This window comes from Nomascus leucogenys, chromosome 12 (assembly GCF_006542625.1).
Source record: "Nomascus leucogenys isolate Asia chromosome 12, Asia_NLE_v1, whole genome shotgun sequence".
Classification (NCBI taxonomy): domain Eukaryota; kingdom Metazoa; phylum Chordata; class Mammalia; order Primates; family Hylobatidae; genus Nomascus; species Nomascus leucogenys.
Window position 1 is genome coordinate 96,669,876 of NC_044392.1, and position 24,479 is coordinate 96,694,354.

The 24,479-nt window shown below is 36.8% G+C and overlaps 1 protein-coding gene across 1 annotated transcript in view; it reads left to right on the top strand.

The window, feature by feature from the left end:
- Positions 1–6,505: 6,505 nt before the first annotated feature.
- The window catches only part of PIGK (phosphatidylinositol glycan anchor biosynthesis class K), a 129,909-nt gene continuing 111,935 nt past the window's right edge, over positions 6,506–24,479 (top strand). Inside the window, exons 1-3 of the mRNA XM_003260224.3 lie at positions 6,506–6,637; positions 15,778–15,831; positions 19,535–19,626. Coding sequence (XP_003260272.1) covers positions 6,545–6,637; positions 15,778–15,831; positions 19,535–19,626 — 239 coding nt within the window. The 5' untranslated portion in view covers positions 6,506–6,544. The remainder of the gene's footprint in view (positions 6,638–15,777; positions 15,832–19,534; positions 19,627–24,479) is intronic.

A 24,479-nucleotide genomic window follows, 5' to 3' on the forward strand; every position in this document is an offset into this window, starting at 1 on the left:
TAGAGAAGCCAGAAATATATATGCGTGTGTGTGTGTGTGTGTGTGTGTAATTTTGATCAATCAAATACTCATATTTGGTTTTAGTTGCCAAATTGTCTTAACTCACTTAATGAATATCTCAATAATAAATTAATGAATAACTAAATTGAGTTCTAGTTTAAACACAGACTATGGTTAACAATTATAACCATACAAATTATAAACAATGCTATCTCATATATTCACAGATAAAAGGAATTATTATTTCCAATATTGAATCGTGTTTACAACTGCTCATGTCCTTCATTTAGGTAGGAAGCTGCCTCTATCCTATACTTGAAAATCAGCAGCTTAATGAAACAAACAAACAAACAGAGAGCAATACAAATCTACTTCTTTAGCATGATAATGAGCATTCTAATCCAATAACTAATGATAAACTTAATGAAAAGGTGCTAAAACTTTAATTTTAAAACAAAAACAAAATAAGAAAAGCTACTTGCTATCAACTTTATAAATATTGAGCCATAACAAGCTGTGAAAAAGAAATCAAGAATACCATAAAGGGACAAAAAGATAATTGACAGATATTTTAGAACTAGAAAAGTCCAGTCTGTCGAACAAAAGTTTTTAAATAATTTTCATTATTAAAGTAATTCTTATTAAAATAATGAAAGAACAGTTGGACATGGAATATCATCTGTATATTGGCAATAACTGATTTGAATATATAATGAATATTATAGATATTACACACATATATAATAATTTTTATATATTTCCTACCAAATAAAAAAATACATTGTTTTAACAAATGTTAAACATACTTAGGAAATAGTTTAATCATAGATATCTGTGGCTTAAAGTTTTATTGAAAATAATTTTGGCCGGGCGCGGTGGCTCACGCTTGTAATCCCAGCACTTTGGGAGGCCGAGGCGGGCGAATCACGAGGTCAGGAGATCGAGACCTTGGTGAAACTCCGTCTCTACTAAAAATACAAAAAAAAATTAGCTGGGCGTAGTGGCGGGCGCCTGTAGTCCCAGCTGCTCGGAGAGGCTGAGGCAGGAGAATGGCGTGAACCCGGGAGGTGGAGCTTACAGTGAGCCGAGATTGCGCCACTGCACTCCAGCCTGGGCGACACAGCGGGACTCCGTCTCAAACAAAAAAAAAAAAAAAAAAAAGAAAAGAAAATAATTTTTTTTAGATGCAGTCTCATTCTGTCGCCAGGCTGGAGTGCAATGGCGCAATCTTGGCTCACTGCAACCTCCGCCTCCCGGATTCAAGCAATTCTCCTGCCTCAGCATCCTGAGTAGCTGGGACTACAGGTGCACACCACCACGCCCAGCTAATTTTTTGTATTTTTAGTAGAGATGGGGTTTCACCATGTGGCCAGTCTGGTCTCGAACTCCTGACTTCAGGCAATCTGCCCACATCAGCCTCCCAAAGTGCTGGGATTACAGGCGTGCACCACTGTGCCTGGCCAAAAATAATTTTTTAAAATCTCTCAAATAAATAGATCTCCATGTTCTCAGATGAGAAGAGTAAATATAAAGATGTCAGTTTCTATTAAACTTAATAGATTTTGTATAATCCCACTAAAAATCTAAGTAGCATTTCTTTTAACTTGAACAAATTTGTGTAAAATTTGGTTAGAAAATTTTCAGGTGAAATCAATAATTTTGTGAAAAATGAAATACAGTGAAATGGTTAGCCCTAATGGCTAAATATTAGGACTTATTAAAAGCAACAATAATTAACATGGCACTGGCCTCAAAATAGTTGTGTAGAAGGAACAGAATACCTAGAAATACTGCTTTTTTTTTTTTTTTTTTTTTTTTTTTTGAGACAGTTTTGCTCTGTTGCCCAGGCTGGAGTGCAGTGGTGTGATCTTGGCTCACTGCAACCTCTGTCTCCCAGGTTCAAACAATTTTTGTGCCTCAGCCTCCCAAGTAGCTGGTATTTTAGGCATGTACCACCACGCCCAGCTAATTTTTGTATTTTTAGTAGAGATGGGGTTTCGCCATGTTGGCCAGGCTGATCTCAGCAATGGGAGAACAGCCTAATACAAATACCAGTTTTGGTAAAAATAGTGGTAGATCATTATAGCAATGGCCTCCTGGGAATCCTGTTTCCTGGTATCCTTGGGATCTGGAAGCTTGGAAACCTTGCATCCTTGGGCTTGGACACATCACAGAGTTTTGGATGGTTTGTTATGTAGCAATAGACAATTCACATATTATCTTATAGCATATACAGTAGCCCTCCGTATTTGTGGTTTTGCTTTCCATGATTTCGGTTAGCCATGGTCAACTGTACAGCAGATTTTGAGAGAGAGAGAGATCACATTCACTAAGATTTATACAGTATATTGTTATAACTGTTCAATTTTATTATTATTTTTGTAAATATCTTACTATGCCTAATTTATAAGTTAAACTTTATCATAGATACATATATGTAGGAAAAACATAGTACATATAGCCTTCAGCGCTATCTGTGATTTCAGGTATCCACCGAGGGGCTTGATACATATCCCCCTCAGATAAGGGGGACTCCTGTACCAAAATATATGCCAGATAATTAAAGCGTTAAACATAAAATTAACACAAAACTGGTAAAAAATAAATATTAGAAATGTGCCGCCCTCAGATGTTTGCATCACTAGTTCTTTCTTGTCATTCAGCTCTCAGATTTCACACCACCTATGCAGAGAGGTTTTCACTGACCACGCCACTGAAGTAGTGTCTCCCTCTCCCTTCAGTTTCTGTCATCTTACCTTATTTGTATCATCACGTATCATGTATCATCATGAGAATTTATTGTATTCATTTTTCTTTTTTCTTATTGTCTGCCTTCCTTGCTGGAATGTAAGGTTCGTGAGAGCAAGAACCTCCTACATATTTCCAGCTACAATATCCTGGTATGTTATGTCAACTAAAGAAAAAAACAGGCTTCTAAATAATTAAAGTTAATTTTATTCAGAAGTCTTACTGAGTACTGCAACCTGGGAGAATCTTTCAGAGAGTTTGTTATATTGCTCCAGAGCACTGATTCACCCCATAGCTTAAACATACGTGGTGGTTGCTGTGTGTGTGTTAAGAAGTTATATCAAATGTGCTCAGAAATTACATTAATGATATGGTTTGGCTACGTCCCCACTCAAATCTCATCTTGAATTGTAGCTCCCATAATCCCCATGTGTCAATGGTAGGACCCGGTGGGAGGTAATTTAATCATGGGGGCAGGTTTTTCCTCTGCTGGTCTCATGATAGTGAATAAATCTCATGAAATCTGATGGTTTCATAAAGGGCAGTTCCTCTGCACATGTTCTCTTGCCTTGCTGCCAGGTAAGATGTGCCTTTGCTCCTCCTTTGCCTTCTGTCACGATTGTGAGGCCTCCCCAGCCATGTGGAACTGTGAGTCCATTAAACCTCTTTTTTTTATAAATTTACCCAGTCTTGGGTATTTCTTCACAGCAGTATGAAAATGGACTAATACAGTAAATTGGTACTGAGGTAGTGGGGCTCTGCTATAAGGTTAATGGAAAATGTTGAAGCAACTTTGGAACCGGGTAACAGGCAGAGAGGTTGAAACAGTTGGGAGGGCTCAGAAGAAGACAGGAAAATGTGGGAAACTCTGGAACTTCCTAGAGACTTGGAGGCCTCAGAAGACAGAAAGATGTAGGAAAATTTGGAACTTCCTAGCGACTTGCTGAATGGCTTTGACCAGAATGCTAATAGTGATACGGACAAAGAAGTCCAGGCTGAGGTGGTCTCAGACGGAGATGAGGAACTTGTTGGGAAATGGAGTAAAGGTCACTCGTTATGCTTTAGCAAAGAGACTGGTGGCATTTTGCCCCTGCCCTAGATATCTGTGGAACTTTGAACTTTAAGGAGATGATTTATGGTATCTGAAGGAAGAAATTTCTAAGTGGCAAAGCGTTCAAGAGGAAGCAGAGCATAAAAGGAAAACTTGCAGCCTGATGACATGATAGAAAAGAAAAACCCATTTTCTGAGAAATTCAAGCCTGCTGCAGAAATTTGCATAAGTAACAAGAAGCCACATGTTAATCACCACGACAATGGGAAAAATGTCTCCAGGGCATGTAAGAGGTCTTCCAGGAAGTCCCTCTCATCACAAGCCAGGAGGCCAAGGAAGAAAAATGGGTTTTATGGGCTGGGCCCAGGGCCTTGCTGCTTTGTGCAGTCTCAGGCTGCTCACATGTGATATTGGGCCTGTGGGTGCACAGAAGTCAGGAATTGAGGTTTGGGAACCCTGCCTAGATTTCAGAGGATGTATGGAAACACCTGGATGTTCAGGCAGAGGTGTGCTGCAGGGGCAGGGCCCTCATGCAGGACCTCTGCTAAAGCAATGCAGGAGGGAAATGTAGGGTGGGATCCCCCACACAGAGTCCCCACTGGGGCAGTGCCTAGTGGAGCTGTGAGAAGAGGGCCACCATCCTCCAGACCCCAGGATGGTAGATCCACCAACAGCTTGCAGCGTGTGCCTGGGAAAGCCAGAGACACTCAATGCCAGCCTGTTAAAGCAGCTGGGAAGGAGGCTATATCTTGCAAAGCCACAGCGGCAGAGCTGCCCAAGACCATGGCAACCTACCTCTTGTATCAATGTGAACTGGATGTGAGACACGGAGTCAAAGGAGATCATTTTGGAGCTTTAAGATTTGACTGCCCTGCTGGATTTTGGACTTGCATGCTCCTCCTTCATCTTCTACCATGATAGTGAGGCTTCCCCAGCCATGTGGAACTGTGAGTCCATTAAGCCTTTTTCTTTATAAATTACGCAGTCTTGGGTATTTCTTCATAGCAGTATGAAAATGGGTTAATACAAGTAAAGTCTCATCAAAGTGTGGGTATGAAGTTACATCTGGTCATGAATTTGAGGCATAATCATTAATCTTGTCAGACAGTATCTTATGTACAGGAAGAGGCAAAGGCTAGGATCACTGAACTTACCTTTTGTAAAAATTCAGTGATTCAGCCAAGAGATGTGCAAACCTGTTCCCCATCCTGCTTATGGTCTTCAAGGCATTCTTCCACAAGGCTGCTCACAGTCAAGGAGTCAGGGGCTTTGTGAAATATTGCTGGCAAAGGAGCAGAATGAGCAAATGGCTTCTTATCTTTGCTACTTTGTTTCATAATCATCAGCATCCAATAGATACCTGTTGAATTAATGAATAAATGGAAGATATTCTGGCAGTGTATTCACTTTCTAGGATTCACACACTGGAAAACCTAAATTTGACTACATAGCATGAAACCTCTCACAAAGTGCAATAGCAAAATCAACAAATAAAAGGAAAAGAGAGACAAGAGAATGGGAAAAGCAATAGCATAAAATATGGCAAAGGCTAATGTTACTTATTTATAAATATATTATTCAAATTCATATGCAAAACATAAATATATAAACAAAGAATTTACATCAGAGGACACAGAGATAGTTTAGAAACACAAGAAAGACATCAGATCTTGATAGTAACCAAAGAATTATAAGTATAGTTACCTAGGGGTAACATTTCATACCAAAGAATTTAAAGGAAAAAAAATGGTATGGTTTGGTGTTGTGTATTCTGATAGCGCTGTAAGCTTGTTCATTTTGGAAAGCAACATCATTTATAGTTATTAAAATGTTTTTGAATATTTTGACCCCAAATTCCTAGTTCAGGAAAATTATACAAACAAAATAATTCAACAGATTTAAAAAGTGAGACGCACAAAAGATACTCTTTACAATATTATTTTCATAGTAAAACTTAAAAACTTTGCATTGTACAGTAGAGGGACAATTACTTTGGCTGAGGCATCAATAATGGATGGAATTTTATCTCACCATTAAATGTTTAAATTGTGAGGAAGCAGCGTGGAAACGTTTATGTCATACTAGATGAAATGCATAAATTAAAACTGAACGCACATAATAAAGAGAATGGTGGACCATACATATACACGAGCTGTGTCTCTTCCAGATAGGCTTTAGTTCCATAATTACAGAAGATACTCAAGAAACAAAAACTTAACTAGCTTCCCATGTTAATCCTTTCACCATGTAGTAGACCCCAAGCCTCTAAATTGCAGCGCCCACCCACATTTTCCATTTATAGTTTATCCAATTAATCATCTTTTTGTGCCAAAACGCTTGTTCTTCCCACCACATCCAGCTTCATATTTTCAAAGAATTGGCAGCACTCCGCAAAATAAATAAATAAATAAATAAATGAATAAATAAGGGAACAGAGAAATAACTTTTTAAAGTTTAAGGAGTCACGGGTTTTTCCTCCGCTCACCTTTCAAATTTTTTTCTTAAATGTTATACCTATTTTACAACCTCCAAACTGAAAATGCAGTTAAAAATAAAAAGGTCGATATCCTGTGTCTACCTTGTCCCAGCTGCCCCGGACTCTCGAGCTCCACAAAAGCGCGGAGCTCTAAAGCCGGACCAGAGGGCCACCTCGAAGGGGCGCGGATGGCGTCGCAAAAACCCGCGGCGCTACTTTACGGCACTGCCTCCGCCCTTTCAGGTGCGGGAAGTCTGAAGCCGGCAAACATGGCCGTCACCGACAGCCTCAGCCGGGCTGCGACTGCCTTGGCAGCTGTGTTGCTCTTGTCCTTCGGCAGCGTGGCCGCTAGTCATATCGAGGTAGGAGTCAGGCTCATTTGACCACAGAGCCCCGGGAGGCCGGCTGTGTCGTGGCTGTGAGCCCTCCAGCAGATGTCCGATACACAGCAGCTGAGGGAAGTCTGCTGGAATCAATCAGCCTCTGATCCAGGCTGGGTTTGAGGAGGGTGTTACTGGGCACGCGTTAGGACAGTGTTGGTCTGTTTCAGCGTTTTAAAACGATAAATTAAAATAAACCCTCGGAGGCAGAGGAGGACCTGATCCTTTGCTCCTACATGTGTGCAGTTCTTAGCAGGTGAAATACGAGCAAGAGGCTGGTGAAATGTCAGTGTGCGGCAACTGCTTTCCTACTACTCAGCTGCAGCCCTCTGTTCTGATAGGAGTCAGACGGAACTGGAGAGGTGAGAGCAATTTAAAGAATCCAGATCATAGAATTTAGTGATAATTAGAACATGGGATAAATATGTGTTTATGAAAACTCTCAAGTTTGTGGCTTAGGGGCAACACATCTGGGTTAAGAAATGGAGGATAAAAGGGGTGCTTAGTTTTATCCTGGGCTCCTCCAGCTTCCCATTTTTTAAACGTGGACACAGGATGTTCTGGTGCTCTATAATGCTTTTACTATCCACCATACTCTGACGATTCCTCAGTCCCGGTCTTCAATCTAGATGTCTGCTATCTTTTGCAGGCCTGCATATCCAGCTGACTAAGAAGCCGGGATAGTCAGGAGACATTTGAAAATCTGTGTCCACAGTTTTATCTTCTGCTTATCTTACCGCCTCTTAAAAAGACACCGAAAAACTAAGCACCCCTTTTCTCCTCCATTTCTCAACCAGATGTGCTGCTCCTAAGCTAGAAACCTGAGAGTCTTAATCTCTTTTTCCCATATTCTAATTATCACTAAATTCTGTGATCTCAATTCTTAAAATTGCCCTCACCTCTCCAGTTCCACTGACTTAATTCAGGCTGTGATCACTTCTTGTCTAGACTCTTGTGATTACTTTATGTTGTTTTCCATAGGCCTCCATACTCCCTCACTTTGGTGCTAGATTCGTCTCCACGAAATGTATGGCTGATCAGGTTATTCTTCTGATGAAATCTTTTAAATATTTCTCCATTGCATACAGAATAAAGTCTAAACGTTATGACCTGGTGCTTGCCTACTTTTCCGGTGTTCCATGTTGGAACCTCGTCTCCCCACCACCTGGGCACCTTGAGCTTAGACCAGTGGACTCCAAACTTTTTGAATACACACCCTATCAGTTAAAAAAAGATATTGAGCATGAACTTCATATATATTTATGAATTACTGTTAATTTATATATTTGATGTTTATATAGCATAATTTTTAGAGAACATAAATATGAGTAAATAGTTCTGTTTCCTCCTTTATTCTAATTTTGACTACTTCATCTTGGATACTATTACTGTTTTTTTGTAGTTAAATAATTGCTGTGCTTTTTCACATTACAATATTTTATACATCGTGTTTCCTCTGTTCATGTGCAAGAATGCAGTAAAGGCATAACTTCTGCAGAACCTTTCCCTATCTCTTACCTTTGCCTTTACTCTTGTAATTCGTACACTTTATACAGCACTCATTTACTATAACCCGTGTATACTTTGTACTGTTATTCCATCATATCTCACTTAGAGATAGGAGCAACAGTTTCCTAAATGTTTTGCCTTGAGTCATTGTTTTTTCCTTTCAATCTGTTCTCCAAATTGAAGCCAGAGTAACTTTTAAAAATACAGTTCCAATCATGTCACCTAGGCACCTTAATGTTGCTCAAAAGACCACCTTAATGTTGCTCTAAACTCTTCACCATGACCCACAAACAAAATCCCTGCGTAGTTTTTGGGCCCTGACTACACTTCAAATTTTTTCTCTTTCTCTTTCAAACTTCTAGTTAGGCTAAATTTCTTTCAGTTTCTCAAAACCTTTAAGCTTTTTCTCTCCCCTCTGTCTGGAATTGTATTTCCTCTTTTCTTCATCTTTTGGATTTTAACCCAACAGTCACTTCTTTAGGAAAACTTTCCTGACCAGGTCAGGTCCCTCTGTTATACTCTTATTATATTGTGTGCTAAATGTATATCTGTTAAATGTATATCTATCCAATTAGATAGTAACCTATTTGAAGGCAGTACTGTAGCTATTTTTGCCCAGCATTGTATTTGGAGCACTCAGGGCAGTGACTGGCATGTTGCCCAATGAGTGTGATGAATTAATGAATGTTACATTGTAGTGTAATGTGTTTGCATGCTCCTCTTTATTGAACTCTGGATTCTTGAGAGAAAGCAGCATGCTTTTCAGTGATTTTTGTATCACTATATATTAATGGTATCTGGCACATGATAGGTGCTCCATTTACTGTATGTAGAATGAATGACTTTATAATGACTGTATTGTCTAGACAACCACAAAAAAGTTTTGCCATCTAAATTTTTTCACTAAGGTCTGAAAGAAGTAAGAACTTTGGAGGTGGAAGGCACATTAGAGACATGAGGATAGTCAAGTCTAAAGAGCTAAATGACTTACCCCAATTTCACAGCCAGTTGCGAGATAGGACCTGCATTTTAGCTTAGGTCTTTGAATTCCCAAATCAATGCTTAACCACTGTAGCGCATTGCTTTCTTTAACATCAGGCGGCTGTTGAGTTTGGAGAGGGAAAAATACACACACAGACACCCCCCCACACACACATGCCACACACACACTTTTTGTTCAGGTTATTCTTCTATATTATGTCAATAATTTATCAGAAACAATGCTTAACAATAGACAACCCATTATAGTTTCATTTAATGTGAAATACTATGTTATTGCCTTGCTAAATTAAGTGTATTTTATCCTAGCCATAGTAATTTCAGAGATCACAGTTTTTTTCCATCTCTATTGGTAGTTAACATAAGATTTGACTTGTATTACTATAGCAAATCATATTCTAATGAAAATTGATATTCTTGAGGGTTACATGTACATTCTAAAATCTGTTAATGGTATTTCACAAATCTCCAGAAATAGATACTTTACTTTCTGACCAATGTTGTATTCTCTTTAGGCGATGCCTCTCTTTTTGTAATATATATATTTTAATTGGCACAATAATTGTACATATTTATGGAGTATATAGTGTGATATTTTGAGACATATTCAATATGAAATGATCAAATCAGAGTAATTAGCATATCTGTCACCTCAAAAGTTTATCATTTCTTTGTGTTGATAATATTCAAAATGTTAGAAAAGAGTTCTAGCTAGTTGAGAAAATATAATAAATTATTGTTTACTATAGTTACTCTGAAGTGCTACAGAAGGCTAGAACTTATTCCTGTTATCTGTAATTTTGTATCTGTTAACGAATGTCTCTCTGTACTCCCCCTGTCACCTTCCTATTCTTTCCAGCCTCTATTCTACTCTATTTCCATGAGATCAAGTTTTAAAAATGTCCATATCTGGGTGATATTGAAATTAAAAAATTTAAATTTCTGTGCCTGACTTATTTCACTTAATGTAATTTCCTCCAGGCTCATCCATGTACCTGTTTATGATAGGATTTTATTCTTTTTATGGATGAATAATACTCCATTTGATATATACACGTGTGCACGTGCACACGCACACACACACATTTGCTTTGTCCATTCATCTGCTGATAGACACTGAGGTTGATGCTATATCTTGGCTATTGTGAATAGTGCTGCAATAAATATGGAGTGTAGATATCTCTCTGGCCTACTGGTTTCCTTTCCTTTGAATATATGCCCAGTAGTGGAATTGCTGGATCATATGGTAGTTCTATTTTGAGTGTTTTGAGGAGCTTCCATACTGTTCACCATAGTGGCTGTACTAATTTACATTCCCACCAGCAGTGTATAAGAATTCCCAATTCCCTTTTGTCTACATCTTAACTAGCATTTGTTATTTTTTGTCTTTTTGATAATAGGCACTAAGATGATATCTCATTGTGGTTTTGGTTTGCATTTCCTTGGTGATTAGTGATATTGAACATTTTTTCATATACTTGTGGGCCATTTGTATGTCTTTTGAGAAATATCTATTCAGATCCTTTGCTCATTTTTAATTGGATTATTTGTGTTTTTTTGCTGTTAACATAAGTTTGAGTTCCTTGTATATTTTGGATGTTAATCCCTTATAGGATGAATAGTTTGCAAATATTTCAGGATTGCTTTTCTATTTCTGTGAAGAATATCATTGGTATTTTGATAGAGATTGCAGTGAACTGTAGATCACTTTAGGTGATGTGGTCATTTTAACAATACAGTATTTATTCTTCCAGTTCAATGCATGGAAGCATTTTCATCTTTTTATGTTCTCTTAATTTTCTCTTATCAATATTTTGTAATTTTCATTGTAGAGATTTTTCACTTCTTGGTTAAATTTATTCCTAAATTTTTCTGTAGTTATTGTAAATGGGATTGCATTCCTGATTTTTCTTCAACTAGTTCATTATTGGTATATAGAAACGCCGTTGATTTTTGTCTGTTGATTTTTGAATCTTGCAACTTTACTGAATTAGTCTTATCAGTTCTAAGAGTTTTTTTGTGGAGCGTTTAGGTTTTTCTAAATATAAGATCATGTTGTTTGTGAACAAGGACAGTTTGACTTCCTCCTTTTCAATTGGGATGCCTTTTATTTCCTTCTCTTGCTTAATTGCTCTGGCTAGAACTTCCAGCAGTATCTTGAATAAGAGTGGTGAGAGTGGGTATCCTTGTCTTGTTCTAGTTCTTAAAGGGAAAGATTTCAGCTTTTCCCTGTTCAATATGATGTTGGATGTGGGTTTTCGTAGATGGCCTTTTTGTGTTTAGGTGTGTTCCTTCTATACCCAATTTGTTGAGAGTTTTTATCATGAGGGGATGTTGAATTTTATCAAATGCTCTTTCTGTGTCTACTGAGACAGTCATATGTTTTTTGTCTTTCATTTTGTTGATGTGATACATCATGTTTATTGATTTGCAATTAACACTACTCGATTGTGGTATATTATCTTTTTGTTGTGCTGTTGGATTCAGTTTGCTAGTATTTTGTTGAAGATTTTTGCATCTATGTTCATCATGGGTATTGGCCTTAGTTTCCTTTTTTTTTTGTTGTATGCTTGTTTTCTGGTTTTGTTATCAGGGTAATGCTGGCCTCATAAAACAAATTGGGAAGAATTCCTTCTTCTTCAATTTTTTTGGGATAGTTTGAGAAGAATTGGTGTTAGTTCTTTAAAAGTTTGGTAGAATTCAGCAGTGAAGCCATCCCGTTCTGGGCTTTTCTTCATTGAGGGACTTTTATTACTGCTTCAAGCGCGTTACTCAGCCTCAGTCCATTCAGGTTTCTCTATCTTCCTGGTTCAGTCGTGGTAGCTTGTATGTGTTCAGGAATTTATCCATTTCTTCTAGGTTTTCCAGTGTATTTGTGTATAGTTGTTTATAATAGTCTCTAGTGATTCTTTGTACTTCAGTGGTATCCATTTGTAATATCTCCTTTTTTGTTTCTGAATATATTTATTTGGGTATTCTCTCTTTTTTTCTTAGTTTGGCTGAAGGTTTGTTGATATTGTTTATTTTTTTAAAAAGCCAGCTTTTTGCTTCATTGACTTTTTTTGTATTTTTTAACTCTCTTTTGTTTATTTCTGCTCTGATCTGTATTATTTCTTTTCTTATTTTGTGTTTGGTCTGTTCTTCTCTAGTACCTTGAGATGTGTTATTAGGTTAAATCTTTGTACTTTTTGATGTAGGTGATTATTGCAATAAACCTACCTTTTAGTACTGTTTTGCTGTATCTCATAGGTTTTGTTATGTTGTGTTTCTATTTTCATGTATTAAAAGAAATTTTTAATTTTCTTATTAATTTCTTCCTTGACCCATTGGTTGTTCAGGAGCATATTGTTTAATTTCCATATATTTGAACATTTTCCAAAATTTGTCATGTTAATTGATTGCTAGTTCTTTTCTATTGTAGTCAGAAGAGATTTTTGGTATAATTTTGATTTTTAAAAATTCACTGAGCCTTGTTTTGCGCCTACCACGTGGTCAGTCTGTCCTGGAGAATGTTCCACGTGCTGACGAGAAGAATGTGTAATTTGCCATTGTTGGAAGAAATGTTCTGTAAATGTCTGTTAGTTCTGTTTGCCTGTAATCCCAGCACTTTGGGAGGCTGAGGCAGGCGGATCACTTGAGGTCAGGAGTTCGAGACTAGCCTGGCCAACATGGTGAAACCCCGTCTCTACCAAAAATACAAAAATTAGCTGGGTGTGGTGATGCACACCTGTAGTCCTAGTTCCTTGGGAGGCTGAGGCAGGAGAATCGCTTGAATCTAGGAGGCAGAGGTTGCAGTGAGGCAAGATGGTGCTACTGCACTCCAGCCTAGGTGACAGAATGAGACTGCATCTCAAAAATAAAATAAATTCAATGTTTCCTTGTTGATTTTCTGTCCAGATGATCTGTCCAATGGAGAGTGGAGTGTTGAAGTCCCCACCTAGTATTATATTGTGATCTCTTCTTTCCCTTTAGATCTAATAACATTTGATTTATACATCTGGGTGCTCCAGTGTTGGGTGCATACATACTTATAATTGTATGCTCTCTTGCTGAATTGATTTCTTTATCATTGTATAGTGACCTTTGTCTCTTTTTTATAGTTTTTGACTTAAAGTCTTTTTTTGATCTAAGTACAGTTACTCCTGCTCCCTTTTGTTTTCCGTTTGTGTGGAATGTCCTTTTTCATTCATTCACTTTGTCTATGCGTGTTTATAGGTGAAGTGGGTTTCTTGTAGGCAGCATATATAATACTTGGGTCTTTACACTTGTGTGTGCGTACTTGTGCACACAGGTACAGATGTGTGTACAAGTGGAAGTTTAAATTTATTCTCCTGAAATTTTCTTGTTAGCTCAAAATTAAAGCTGTTAATGTTTTTCAGGCTATTAGTATGTTCCAGTCACTATTCCTACATTCTCTGAGTCAGATAATATTATTACTGTTTTATAGATGGAGATTTGGAGGCACAGAAAAGTTAAGGAACTTTCCTGTTTATACACCTAGTAAGTAATAGAGCCCAGATTTGAACCTAGACATTCTGGCAGGTCTAGTAATTAATGTTTGGGAGCTGATCTGAGGTCAGTGTGGCTTATATCCACTATTATTTTAATATATAATCAAAATCATGTTCATTAGGTGTCAGGATGGTGTTAGAAAATTTTAGTGTCTTGAGATGGCAAATATAATTTAGACTTACTTTAATAGGTTGGTGAAATAGTCCCTGGCAGAATGCTAGAGGATGTGCTCAATCAGCTATATTGGTGAGTTCAAATAAAGTACCTAGAACATAGTAAGAATGGATACTGAATGAAATTTTTAACAGGAAACATATTAACTTATGTGTAGAATGAAGGCATGAAATAAGTCATTCACAATTACAAGACTGAATGGAAAATTAGAAGCATATGAAGAAGACCTGTCTGTGTTTGAGATAAAATGTTTAAAAGCAATCAGGCCCCTCTCTTTCAATTATATCTCCCAGAAAAAAAAAAAAAAAGAAAGAAACCTCAGCAATCTTTATGGGTGTTGTAGCACATTTGTCTGATCTTTAATTTTTTTTTTTTTTTTTTTTTTTTTTTTAGACGGAGTCTGGCTCTGTCGCCCAGGCTGGAGTGCTGTGGCGCAATCTCGGCTCACTGCAAGCTCCGCCTCCCGGGTTCACGCCATTCTCCTGCCTCAGCCTCCTGAGTAGCTGGGACTACAGGTGCACGCCACTACGCCCGGCTAATTTTTTTTGTATTTTTAGTAGAGACGCGGTTTCACCATGTTAGCCAGGATGGTCTCGATCTCCTGACCTCGTGATCTGCCCGCCTCGGCCTCCCAAAGTGCTGGGATTACAGGCGTGAGCCACCGCGCCCGGCCTTTAATTTTTAATATTGTGATCAATATTAAAGAATTGGTTAACATAATTGCAGAGATTTTAGAGAATCAACTGAGATGACTATTAAATGATTAAAGGATTAAAAAGATGTCTGTGAGAAGTTCAAACAGTGATAATTTTGTTTTTGTTGAGGATGTTGGGAGATTATATCTCACATGCAATTCATGAGGATAAAAATTATCTGTATGGCATTGCTAAAAGTGAAATATTAATCTTTGGTTAAATTCCTGGCATATGCATTTTTACCTTGCCTTCTCACTGCAGAGAGTGATCACTTTAATAAAGGAATTATCAGAGTACAACCTAAAAGGAGATTTTGAAAGTTACAACTTTATAGTACAACCTTTATGTAATACCTTCTTACCATATTTTGAAACTATTAACCATGCGGTTTCAGTTTTCCATAGGAGACTCTTGATTTGTTCACTGACAGTAAAGGCATTTGGACCATGGATTCATTAATTCAAAAAATATTTATTAAAAACCCACTATATGCCAAACTTACTTGGAATACATCATCGAATATAACTGATGAAAGCCCCTGCCCTACTGAAGCTTACATTGTTTTGGGAAAGACAGACGATTAATACACATAATAAATAAGTTAATTATATATGTAATGTAAGAAGATGATAAACACAGTAGAAAAAAATAAATCATATAAGAAAAATGGTGGGGCGAGGTTGCAGTTTTAAATAATAGCCTTGTTAAATGTTGAACAAGCAAATTGTACGTTCTTAATTGAACATACATTCTACTTTCTTAATAATTCTCAGGGTATGGGAAATAGAAAGATATGAGTTATATAGTATGCTTTCATTTGAGTAATGCTAAATAATATTTTAAAGCAGAAGCTCTTGCACATATATCTTACAGTTCTCTAAAAGAGCACTGATGTAGGATTGGCATTGCTTTCATTTTGCACATGAGGAAACTGAGTCTCCAGGGAGGTTGAGTATCTTAATCAAGGTTACTCTGTTTAATTGATGTCTAAGCCAAGACTGAAACCCAGTTCTCCAGATTTCCAGTTCAGGACTTTTGTCCTTATAGTATCTTAAGCAATAAGCTCTTTTGATTCTTTATGTAGTCCATAATGACAAATACTGGAATCTTCATAAACTTACCTAAGATGATTGTTATTACAACTGTAAAAACTACATGAGTCTTAACTGTCCATTATCAGTCTTTATTCTGAGAAATTGTGGCTTTTTCTTCTATTCGTTTTGCTTTATTTAGGATCAAGCAGAACAATTCTTTAGAAGTGGCCATACAAACAACTGGGCTGTTCTGGTAAGTATACTGTAAAAGTATACCTTGCTGTTCACATTAGGTATGTATCTGAGAAATTTGTGTGAATCAAACTTTTGAAAATGCAATTTATTTTTTTACATTTTATATCAGAAATTCTTTATTTTGATTTGGCTATATTTTAAATTGACCACATCAACTATAATACTCTAGTAATATTCTTTGTCCTCAGAATATCTGTCAAGTGGTGATCTGAAAATAAATGTAAGAATAAATTGGGAATGCTATTGTTAAAGGAAGCATTTTATAAAAGGTAGAAATATTTTAATGCTGGAAACTACTAATTGCATCTCTTATTTATAGTATTAGTTTATAGATACTCTCTCCTTACACATTTTAAAATTTTTTCGGTTGTTTTTTTCTGCTTATAAAACAATAAATGACCACTGTAGAAGTTCAAGTTATACAGAAAAGTTTAAAGAAGGCAGACTAATTTTGTTATGTGAATTTCACCTCAATTAAAGAAGACAGGGAAAATGGCTTCAAGTCCCACATCCCGGAGTTAATATTTTGATGAGCATTGTTCAAGCCCTTTCCCTCTTCATATATAAGCATAAAGATATATAGATATGTGATTTTATATAATTGGGATCATATTATGCCTGCTGTTTTGCAACCCTTTATCATATCTTAGGGATCTTTCCCTGCCAGTAGGTATGGAGATACATAATCTTTTCCAAAAGCTGTATTTTCTTCCGTTTTATGAATGTACTGTAACCTCCAGTTTATGGGCATTTAGAATCTAAATTTTTCGTTATTGTAAACAGTTCTGTGTTGAACATTCTTATACACATAACTCTGTGACCTGACTGATTTTCTCTTTAGGATAAATTCCTAAGTGTAAGAATGTGAAGTCATGGAGCATAATTGCCTCCAGAAAGACTGTGGCTCCTTTTCTAAATCCAAGTCAGCTATGTATTCTTAATTTTTACCTTAACTTTTTGACTGCTGGTCAACACATTAAATTTTGTTTTAATTTGCATTGTTTTGATTTTTAGTAGGGCCTGCTTATTGGCCTTTTTTTTTTCTTCAGCCTTTTGCCCAACCTTAGTGTGAATTACCATCTTTAATTTTTCTGGATTCATAAATTTGTAGTTTTAATTCCTCAAACAGAATTCACATAATCAAATTTGTTTTTCCTATGCTTGGAAAATATTTGGATAATAGTTTCATTACTGGAGTTTCATTTAATGGCATTTATATGATTAGAAAACATAATGTTTGACTTAATGAAAAAACATGTACAAGGGTTGGACTGGAAGAAACAATGGGGAAATAGAGAATAGGTTCAAAGAGGCAGGAAAGGAAGCTGATTTTGTGAAAAAGGGAGCAGAGAATGTACAGCATCTCAAAGCCAGTAATGCATGTTGGAAAAGGAAGAAAACTGGAAATTATAAATGGTAAGAATATAGTGGGAATGTAAAGGAGATGGATAGAGGAATTCAACTTAAAGTGCAGAATAAACATGCAAGACTATAACTTACCGACGCCAAATGAATGTTTGAGGCTTTGTAAATTTATTGAGAATCATTTGACAAACACAGTTGATAAAAATACAGATAATGAATTATCTATAGGTTCCTATAATAGGGTGATTACAGGTTCTATACTTGTTTGTTTTAAATATAATAGCATTGTGATTAAATAGGACAGTGTAACATGGGTTCATGGCTCATTTTCTTGTTCTTCAAGAAAAAAATCTCTTATATACGCTACCCTTCACAAGAAATTTTTCTGAAGTGACTGAGAAAAGACTGCTAAAGATAAGGAGAGAGGATTTCATTGCCTACTTAAAAGTAAGGAGAACTGTTGGGAGCCAGGCCATCATCTACCAATTTGACAGGATAAACTTTTTCTACAGGAAACTAGGAGCCCCTCCATGTTCAAGAGGCAGTAACTGCTTATATGCAGACCACCAATTGCCAAAGGGCTTATCTTTTGGAACTAAAATACTGTTAGCTTATACTGACACACACATGAAAGCCTTCCTTGCTCTGGGAAACCTCTAACCAAACCTCTCTTCAATTTCAGTAACCTGGGATTCAGGTAAAAAATAAAAGATGAAAAAGAAAGATTAATGAGCATTGTATTACAACTGCAGTTTTCTTTTTTTGTCCAGTATTTTACATATTAGTATAGTGAAACTTTAATAAGTTATACTTTATTATTTAAAATTAAAAAGGGAGTTTTTGGAGATGAGGTCTTGCACTGTCTCCCAGGCTGGAGTGCAGTGGTGTGATCATAGCTCACTGTAGCCCTGAACTCCTGGGCTCGAGTGATCCTCCCACGTCAGCTTCCCAAGTAGCTAGAACCACAACCACAAACTACCACTCCTTGCTAAATTTTACATTTTTTTTTGTAGAGATGGGGGTCTCGTTGTGTTGCCTAGGCCGTTCTTTAACTCCTAACATCAAGTGATCCACCTTGGCCTCCCAAACTGCTAGGATTATAGGTGTAAGCTACTGTGTCCAGCCAGAATTTTATGATATTTTTGATATATGGAATTTTACATTTTTATACAGTCAAAAATTTCGTCTTTTCCTGATTGGATTCTAGGTTGAAAACTTAATTTAAAAAAACCATGTAGTTCCTTTCTGTTTGTCAGGGGCAAGAACACTTACGCTGTTCTCAAAATTGTCATTATACCTACTAAAGGCACAGGCATGTGATAGAAGCCAGGATTGTGCTTGGTAGATATATTACCAAGTGACCCCAATCTATATTTACCTACCTTAGAATGGGTTCTCAACAACACTAACTTTTGAGGCATGGAATTAGATTTTCCTAGCACCTTTAATATAATTCTTAGGAATTTTTTTAAACTATAAAACTTGGTTGGATTGTTTCTAATTTTCTCTTGAGTTCAATGGCTTCTTTGTAATGCACTCTCTTATGTACATTTACAACTGTTTTATATGTTATGTTTTATCCTGTGTCCTACATTTCTCACAATAAAGGAAGCAATGTGGAATGAAACAAATATTGTATAACCCTATGTAGCTAATTTTCTTCTCTATCCTGTGAAGAAATTATGGGCATTGTCTTTGATTCTAAAGAATTTAATTTTTTAGAAATAGGAATGTTACTGAGTCACAGAAATTGTGATAACTAAGTTGGCTCAGTATTTGATTAAATTTCCCAAAGATACGCGTTCTCTTAAGCTGAATGGTCTTTTAAAATCTAATACTGGTTATGAAAGACTTCTCTTTGGAGAGATTAGTTTTACTGACAATTCTTTTTTTTTTTGAGACAAAGTCTTGCTCTGTCACCAAAGCTGGAGTGCAGTGGTGCCATCTCCACTCACTGCAACCTCCACCTCCCAGGTTTAAGCGATTCTCATGCCTTAGCCTCCCAAGTAGCTGGAACTACAGGTGCACGCCACCACACCTGGGTAATTTTTGTATTTTTAGCAGAGGTGGGGTTTTGCCATGTTGGCCAGGCTGGTCTCGAACTCCTGGACCCAAGTGATCCTACTGCCTTGGCTTCCCAAAGTGTTGGTATTACAGGCTTGAGCCACTGTGCCTGGCCTTTACTGACAATTTTTTGTGTTTGCTGTTTTAAAGCCTGAATTATGGCATACTGTTTCTGAGAGGTCTCTGTATCCTACTTAAAGAAAAATACTCTGCAGCTCCATGGTTAGTTAGCCTTGATGCATAAAAATTGTGTTTTTGTTTTAATACTTTAGGTGTGTACATCCCGATTCTGGTTTAATTATCGACATGTTGCAAATACCCTTTCCGTTTATAGAAGTGTCAAGAGGCTAGGTATTCCTGACAGGTAAGAAGCCTGAATAAAGCTTAACTTTGAACTTCAGTGAAAATAACCCTTAGAAAATTGTTATTATATTTGTATTTTGTGTTACTTTTGAAAAAGGTAAAAAAAAAAAATCTCATTTGAAGATTTTTTGTTGTTGTCATTAGAACATACTACCATGTATAAATTAGATGTTACTTAAGACCATAATGACAAATTATATAAAAGAACAAATGCTAAGGTAAAAAGATTGGATAAAATACAATTATTTAGTGTAATGTATTTAATTAGTAAATGGCTCAGTCAGGGTTTTTAATTGCAGATAATGGAGTGCAATTCTGATTGATTCAAGCAGAAAGGGGATTTATTGAAAGCGTATTGATTACCTTGCCAAATTAGTGAGAAGGTTGTATCCTTTAATAGCCAGGAACAAGGAAGCCTAGATATTAGAAGACACATAGCAAAAAAATGACCTAAAACAGTCTGGTGACAATAATGGAGCTGCAAATTGCTGAAGCCTAGACTCAGCCACTGCATAGCTGCTACTGTTTGTTTCCGTTTGAAACTTAATGTTGCTATTGCCTCCTGCTGCCAAAATTTGAACTTTGCTGTCCCAACTTCTTACTGTCTCTCTTATAGAGGTCTTGGTTGGAATGTTATATTGGTAAAGTCTAGGTTCAGCACCCATGTCTGTGCTGCAGGGTGACTGGAAGAGCTAGTATATGGCATTGTTAGCCTCTATATAGGAAGGTGGGCTTTGCTTTATATGAAGACTCATAAAGTGGGAATTTTCCTACTTGTAGGGAGTGAGTTCAGGTAATAGGCAGTATCCCCACACCTTCACTCAGAGCATGTCTTCTACATTGTTTTGTCCATGATAGATTCATTTTTCCTACTACCAAAGCAGCTATAGCAAGAAACTGTAGTCAATTCAGTTATTTAGGTTTGGTTTATTTAGTACCAGTAAGTCAGTGTGGAAAGAGCCTTGTAGTTAGATATGACTTTGAAATCTGGCTTTAATGATGATTTTTCTTTATGTCACTTTACCATACTAAGCTTGTTTCTCATTTGTTACATGGTAATAATAGTACCTTCTTTCAGGATTCAAGTACTTCCAGTAAAAACAAATAAGAGATATGCATAAAGTGCTGCAGGAACAGAAAGGAAGCAGTGAATGACTCAGGAAACAAAGTTATATTACAGTCTTTGTGAATAGATCATTCCAGTCTGAGTAACTGACAAAACTATGATTGCCATATTTCATCTGGAAATCATGGCAACTAGATAATATTACTATTTTAAAATTACATTAAGTCTGAGAAGGAGGTTGATTTGTTATATCAGTGTATAGGTATAATTCTTGTCATTTGTCAATTGGTTTTTCTCAAATAGGCCTATGTAGTTAGCTTTTGGGCTTTAACAGCTCTTGCATCTATACTGGAAATACTCTTCTAGAGAATCACTATGCATGGCTTGGCAATAGTTTTTCTTTGGTAAATTAATCTTTGTTCTATGAGTCAATCATTAAGATATATTTAAATGATTTAAGTTAGAGTTGGAAGGAGTTTTTAGGAATAGACAATAGCAATAGGATGTATTTTGTATATTATGTTTAGTAGGTTTGTCCTTAGGTTTCTGAAGAATGTTATTTAAAAGCTTATTCCTGTTTCAAATGATTGCTTATTTGTAACTGTGTTTATGAAGTCTTTGTTGTGCGGTAATTAAGGATTTAAACAGTTGGTGATTTAAGCCATTTGTTATTTAATAAATAGAAATCAATAGAAAAGATTCTGCTCAGCTAGTATTGGGTAAATAAATAAATGTATGATTTGGAAATATTTTAGCAGTTGTGCAAAGCAAACACTGTTTGTATTTTAAAAGTAAAAATATTTATATCCCCTAAATTGTGTTAGTCTAGTGTTAGAATATCAGGGGAACCAGCCCCTGATATTTCAATGTAGGTTCTTTTCTATTTTTCTTAAATGTCAGCCAGTCTGAGAAATAAAGGGAAAGAGTACAAAAGAGAGAAATTTTAAAGCTGGGTGTCCGGGGGAGACATCACATGTTGGCAGGTTCTGTGATGTCCCCTGAGCTGCAAAACCAGCAAGTTTTTATTACGGATTTCAAAAGGGGAGGGGTGTACAAATAAGGTGTGGGTCACAGAGATCACATGCTTCAAAGGCAATAAAATATCACATGGCAAATGGGGGCAGAGTGAGATCACAGGACCAGGGCAAAATTAGAATTGCTGATGAAGTTTCATGTCCCACTGGGCATGCATTATCATTGATAACATCAGGAGACAGGGTTTGAGAGCAGACAACCAGTCTGCCTAAATTTACTAGGCAGGAATTTCCTGATCCTAGTAGGCCTGGGAGTGCTACAGGAGACTGGGGTTTATTTCATCCCTTATCTTCAACTGTGTAAGACAGACATTCCCAGAGCGGCCATTTTAGAGACCTCCGCCTAGGAATGCATTCTCTTTCTCAGGGCTGTTCCTTGCTGAGAAAAAGAATTCAGCGATATTTCTCCTATTCACTTCTGTAGGAAGAGAAATATGACTCTGTTCTGTCCGGCCCCTCAGGCAGTCAGGCCCTAGTCAGGAGATAACAAGGTTATCTCCCTTGTTCCCTGAAAATTGCAGCCATTGTATTCCTTTTGGATGCCCAGATTTCATATTGTTCACACATGCTCTACAAACAATTTGTGCAGATAACACAATCATCACAGGATCCTGAGGCGACATACATCCTCAGTTTACAAAGATGACAGGATTAAGAGATTAAAGTAAAGACAAGCATAGGAAATTATAAGAGTAATGACTGGGGAAGTGATAAATGTCTATGAAATCTTCACAATTTATGTCCTTCTGCCATGGCTTCAGCTGGTCCCTCCGTTCGGGGTTCCTGACTTCCCCCAACATTAGAAAATGCTAGTATGATATTAAAGACATTTTAATAAATAGGTTGCCAGAATTTTATAATATTTAAAAATATTGACTCAGGGAAAAGGGTTATTAATGATTCTGGGAAAAAATGCAAAGATACACTCATAAGACCCTCATAAGTGCTCTCTAGCTCGAGTATGACCAGTTTCTTATCTAAGTTCCATGCAGGTGAGGTTTTTGTACTTTGTGCCCACACAAATCTCTAACCTTATGGAGATTCTGTTTTTATTTGCCTGGTTTTAGCTTCCTAAAATGTTTCATTATTTTTAGGGAATTTTCTGCCCTCAAATAATTGTTTTGGACTAAATCCCTGTTTAGCTACCTTCAGTATGTTTAGTATGATTAAGATGAAGAAAAGGCATTAAGTAGGAGTTAGGTTCTAAGGTTAGTATGTGAAGCAAACATTGAGTCACAATCACTCCTGAAAGTTTCCCAAATAGCACATAAATTATAGTTTAGTATTGTCTTTCATCAAGTCTACCACAGCTAGTTTTTCCTCCAGTGCTATTACTATTTTCTTCGTTTGCACACTGGATAAAGTGGTTTACTTATGATTAGAGCCATGTTTATGAAAAAATATACATATCTTTAACACTAGAATTGTGTTCTGTATGCTGTGTGAAGCACATGGGAATTGAGGCTGACTGAGGGAATGTAGAATCATAGCTCCCATTCCTGTTTACTCTAGGGAATAAATGGATTTAGTATTAGATTGAGAGACATGATCTGTCTGTCACTGTCTTTTGGCTGAGTGCAAAAAGATTTAGTTCACAGAGTAAAATGTCTATGTAATGTTTTTAAAAATACAATTTAGCTCTACTACAGGTTGGGTGGATGTGAGTTTATGTAGTGATCCCTGTCTGATGCATTGTTTCTATAAAATCCAATAGCTTTTCTGAGTCCATCTAACACTATTTTTTTTCTTATTCTGTATTTCAGTCTTATGTGAGATTAATCTTCCTAATTTAAAGCTTTTATTCTTTATTTCCCCTTACTCAAAGCTTTTTAGAGTATTTAGGATAAAGTTCAAATCCTTATCCTGGTACTGAAGACTTTTTGCAGTCTGATTCCAAATCTTGACATTCTGATTTTTCAGTTTCAATCTCTTATGCTCCAGCCATTTTCTTCCCAGTCACTGTATTGTCCTTCATTATCTTGCACTGGTTGCTCACCTACAGTTCTTTCCTTTCTCCTTCCCCTCTAGTTTTCTGATGTCCAGATTCAATCCATGAATTCCCTAAAGCTTTCTTGGTCTTTCTTGCATAAATACTGTATTTGTGCCTCTCTTTTGGCACTTTGTTACATGTGTTGATCTTATATCTTCAAGGCTGGATGTTATACTATGTATTTCTCACAGTGCATTCTTTGGCATGTTGTTGCAGAGTGAATGAGTGAATGAATAGTGTGCTAAAGACCCATAGCTAAGTAGAACCTCATTAGTTTAGACGAGAAAGGAAACTTTTATGAATACCATTTATTTATATTCTCTTAATCTTGTTTGTCGACCCCCACTGAGCTAACAATGCTGTATAGTCTGGTTGTTTTTAGTCAGGTATTTTTTTTTTTTTTGAGTGTCTCACTCCATTGCCCTGGGTGGGGTACAGTGACGCAAACACGGCTCACTGCAGTCTCAACCTCCTGGGCTCAAGTGATCTTCCCTCCTCAGCCTCCCAAGTAGCTGGAACTACAGGTGCGCACCACCATGCCTGGCTAATTTTTTAATTTTTTAATTTTTTGTAGAGTTGATATCTCACAATGTTGCCCAGGCTGTTCTCGAACTCCTGAGCTCAAGTGATCCTCCCACCTTGGCCTCCCAAAGTGCTGGGATTACAGGCACTGAGCCACTGTGCTGAGCTATAGTAGATTTTTTTTTTTTCTTGTTTTTTATCTCTGAGACAGAGCCTTGCTCTGTAGCCCAAGCTGGAGTGCA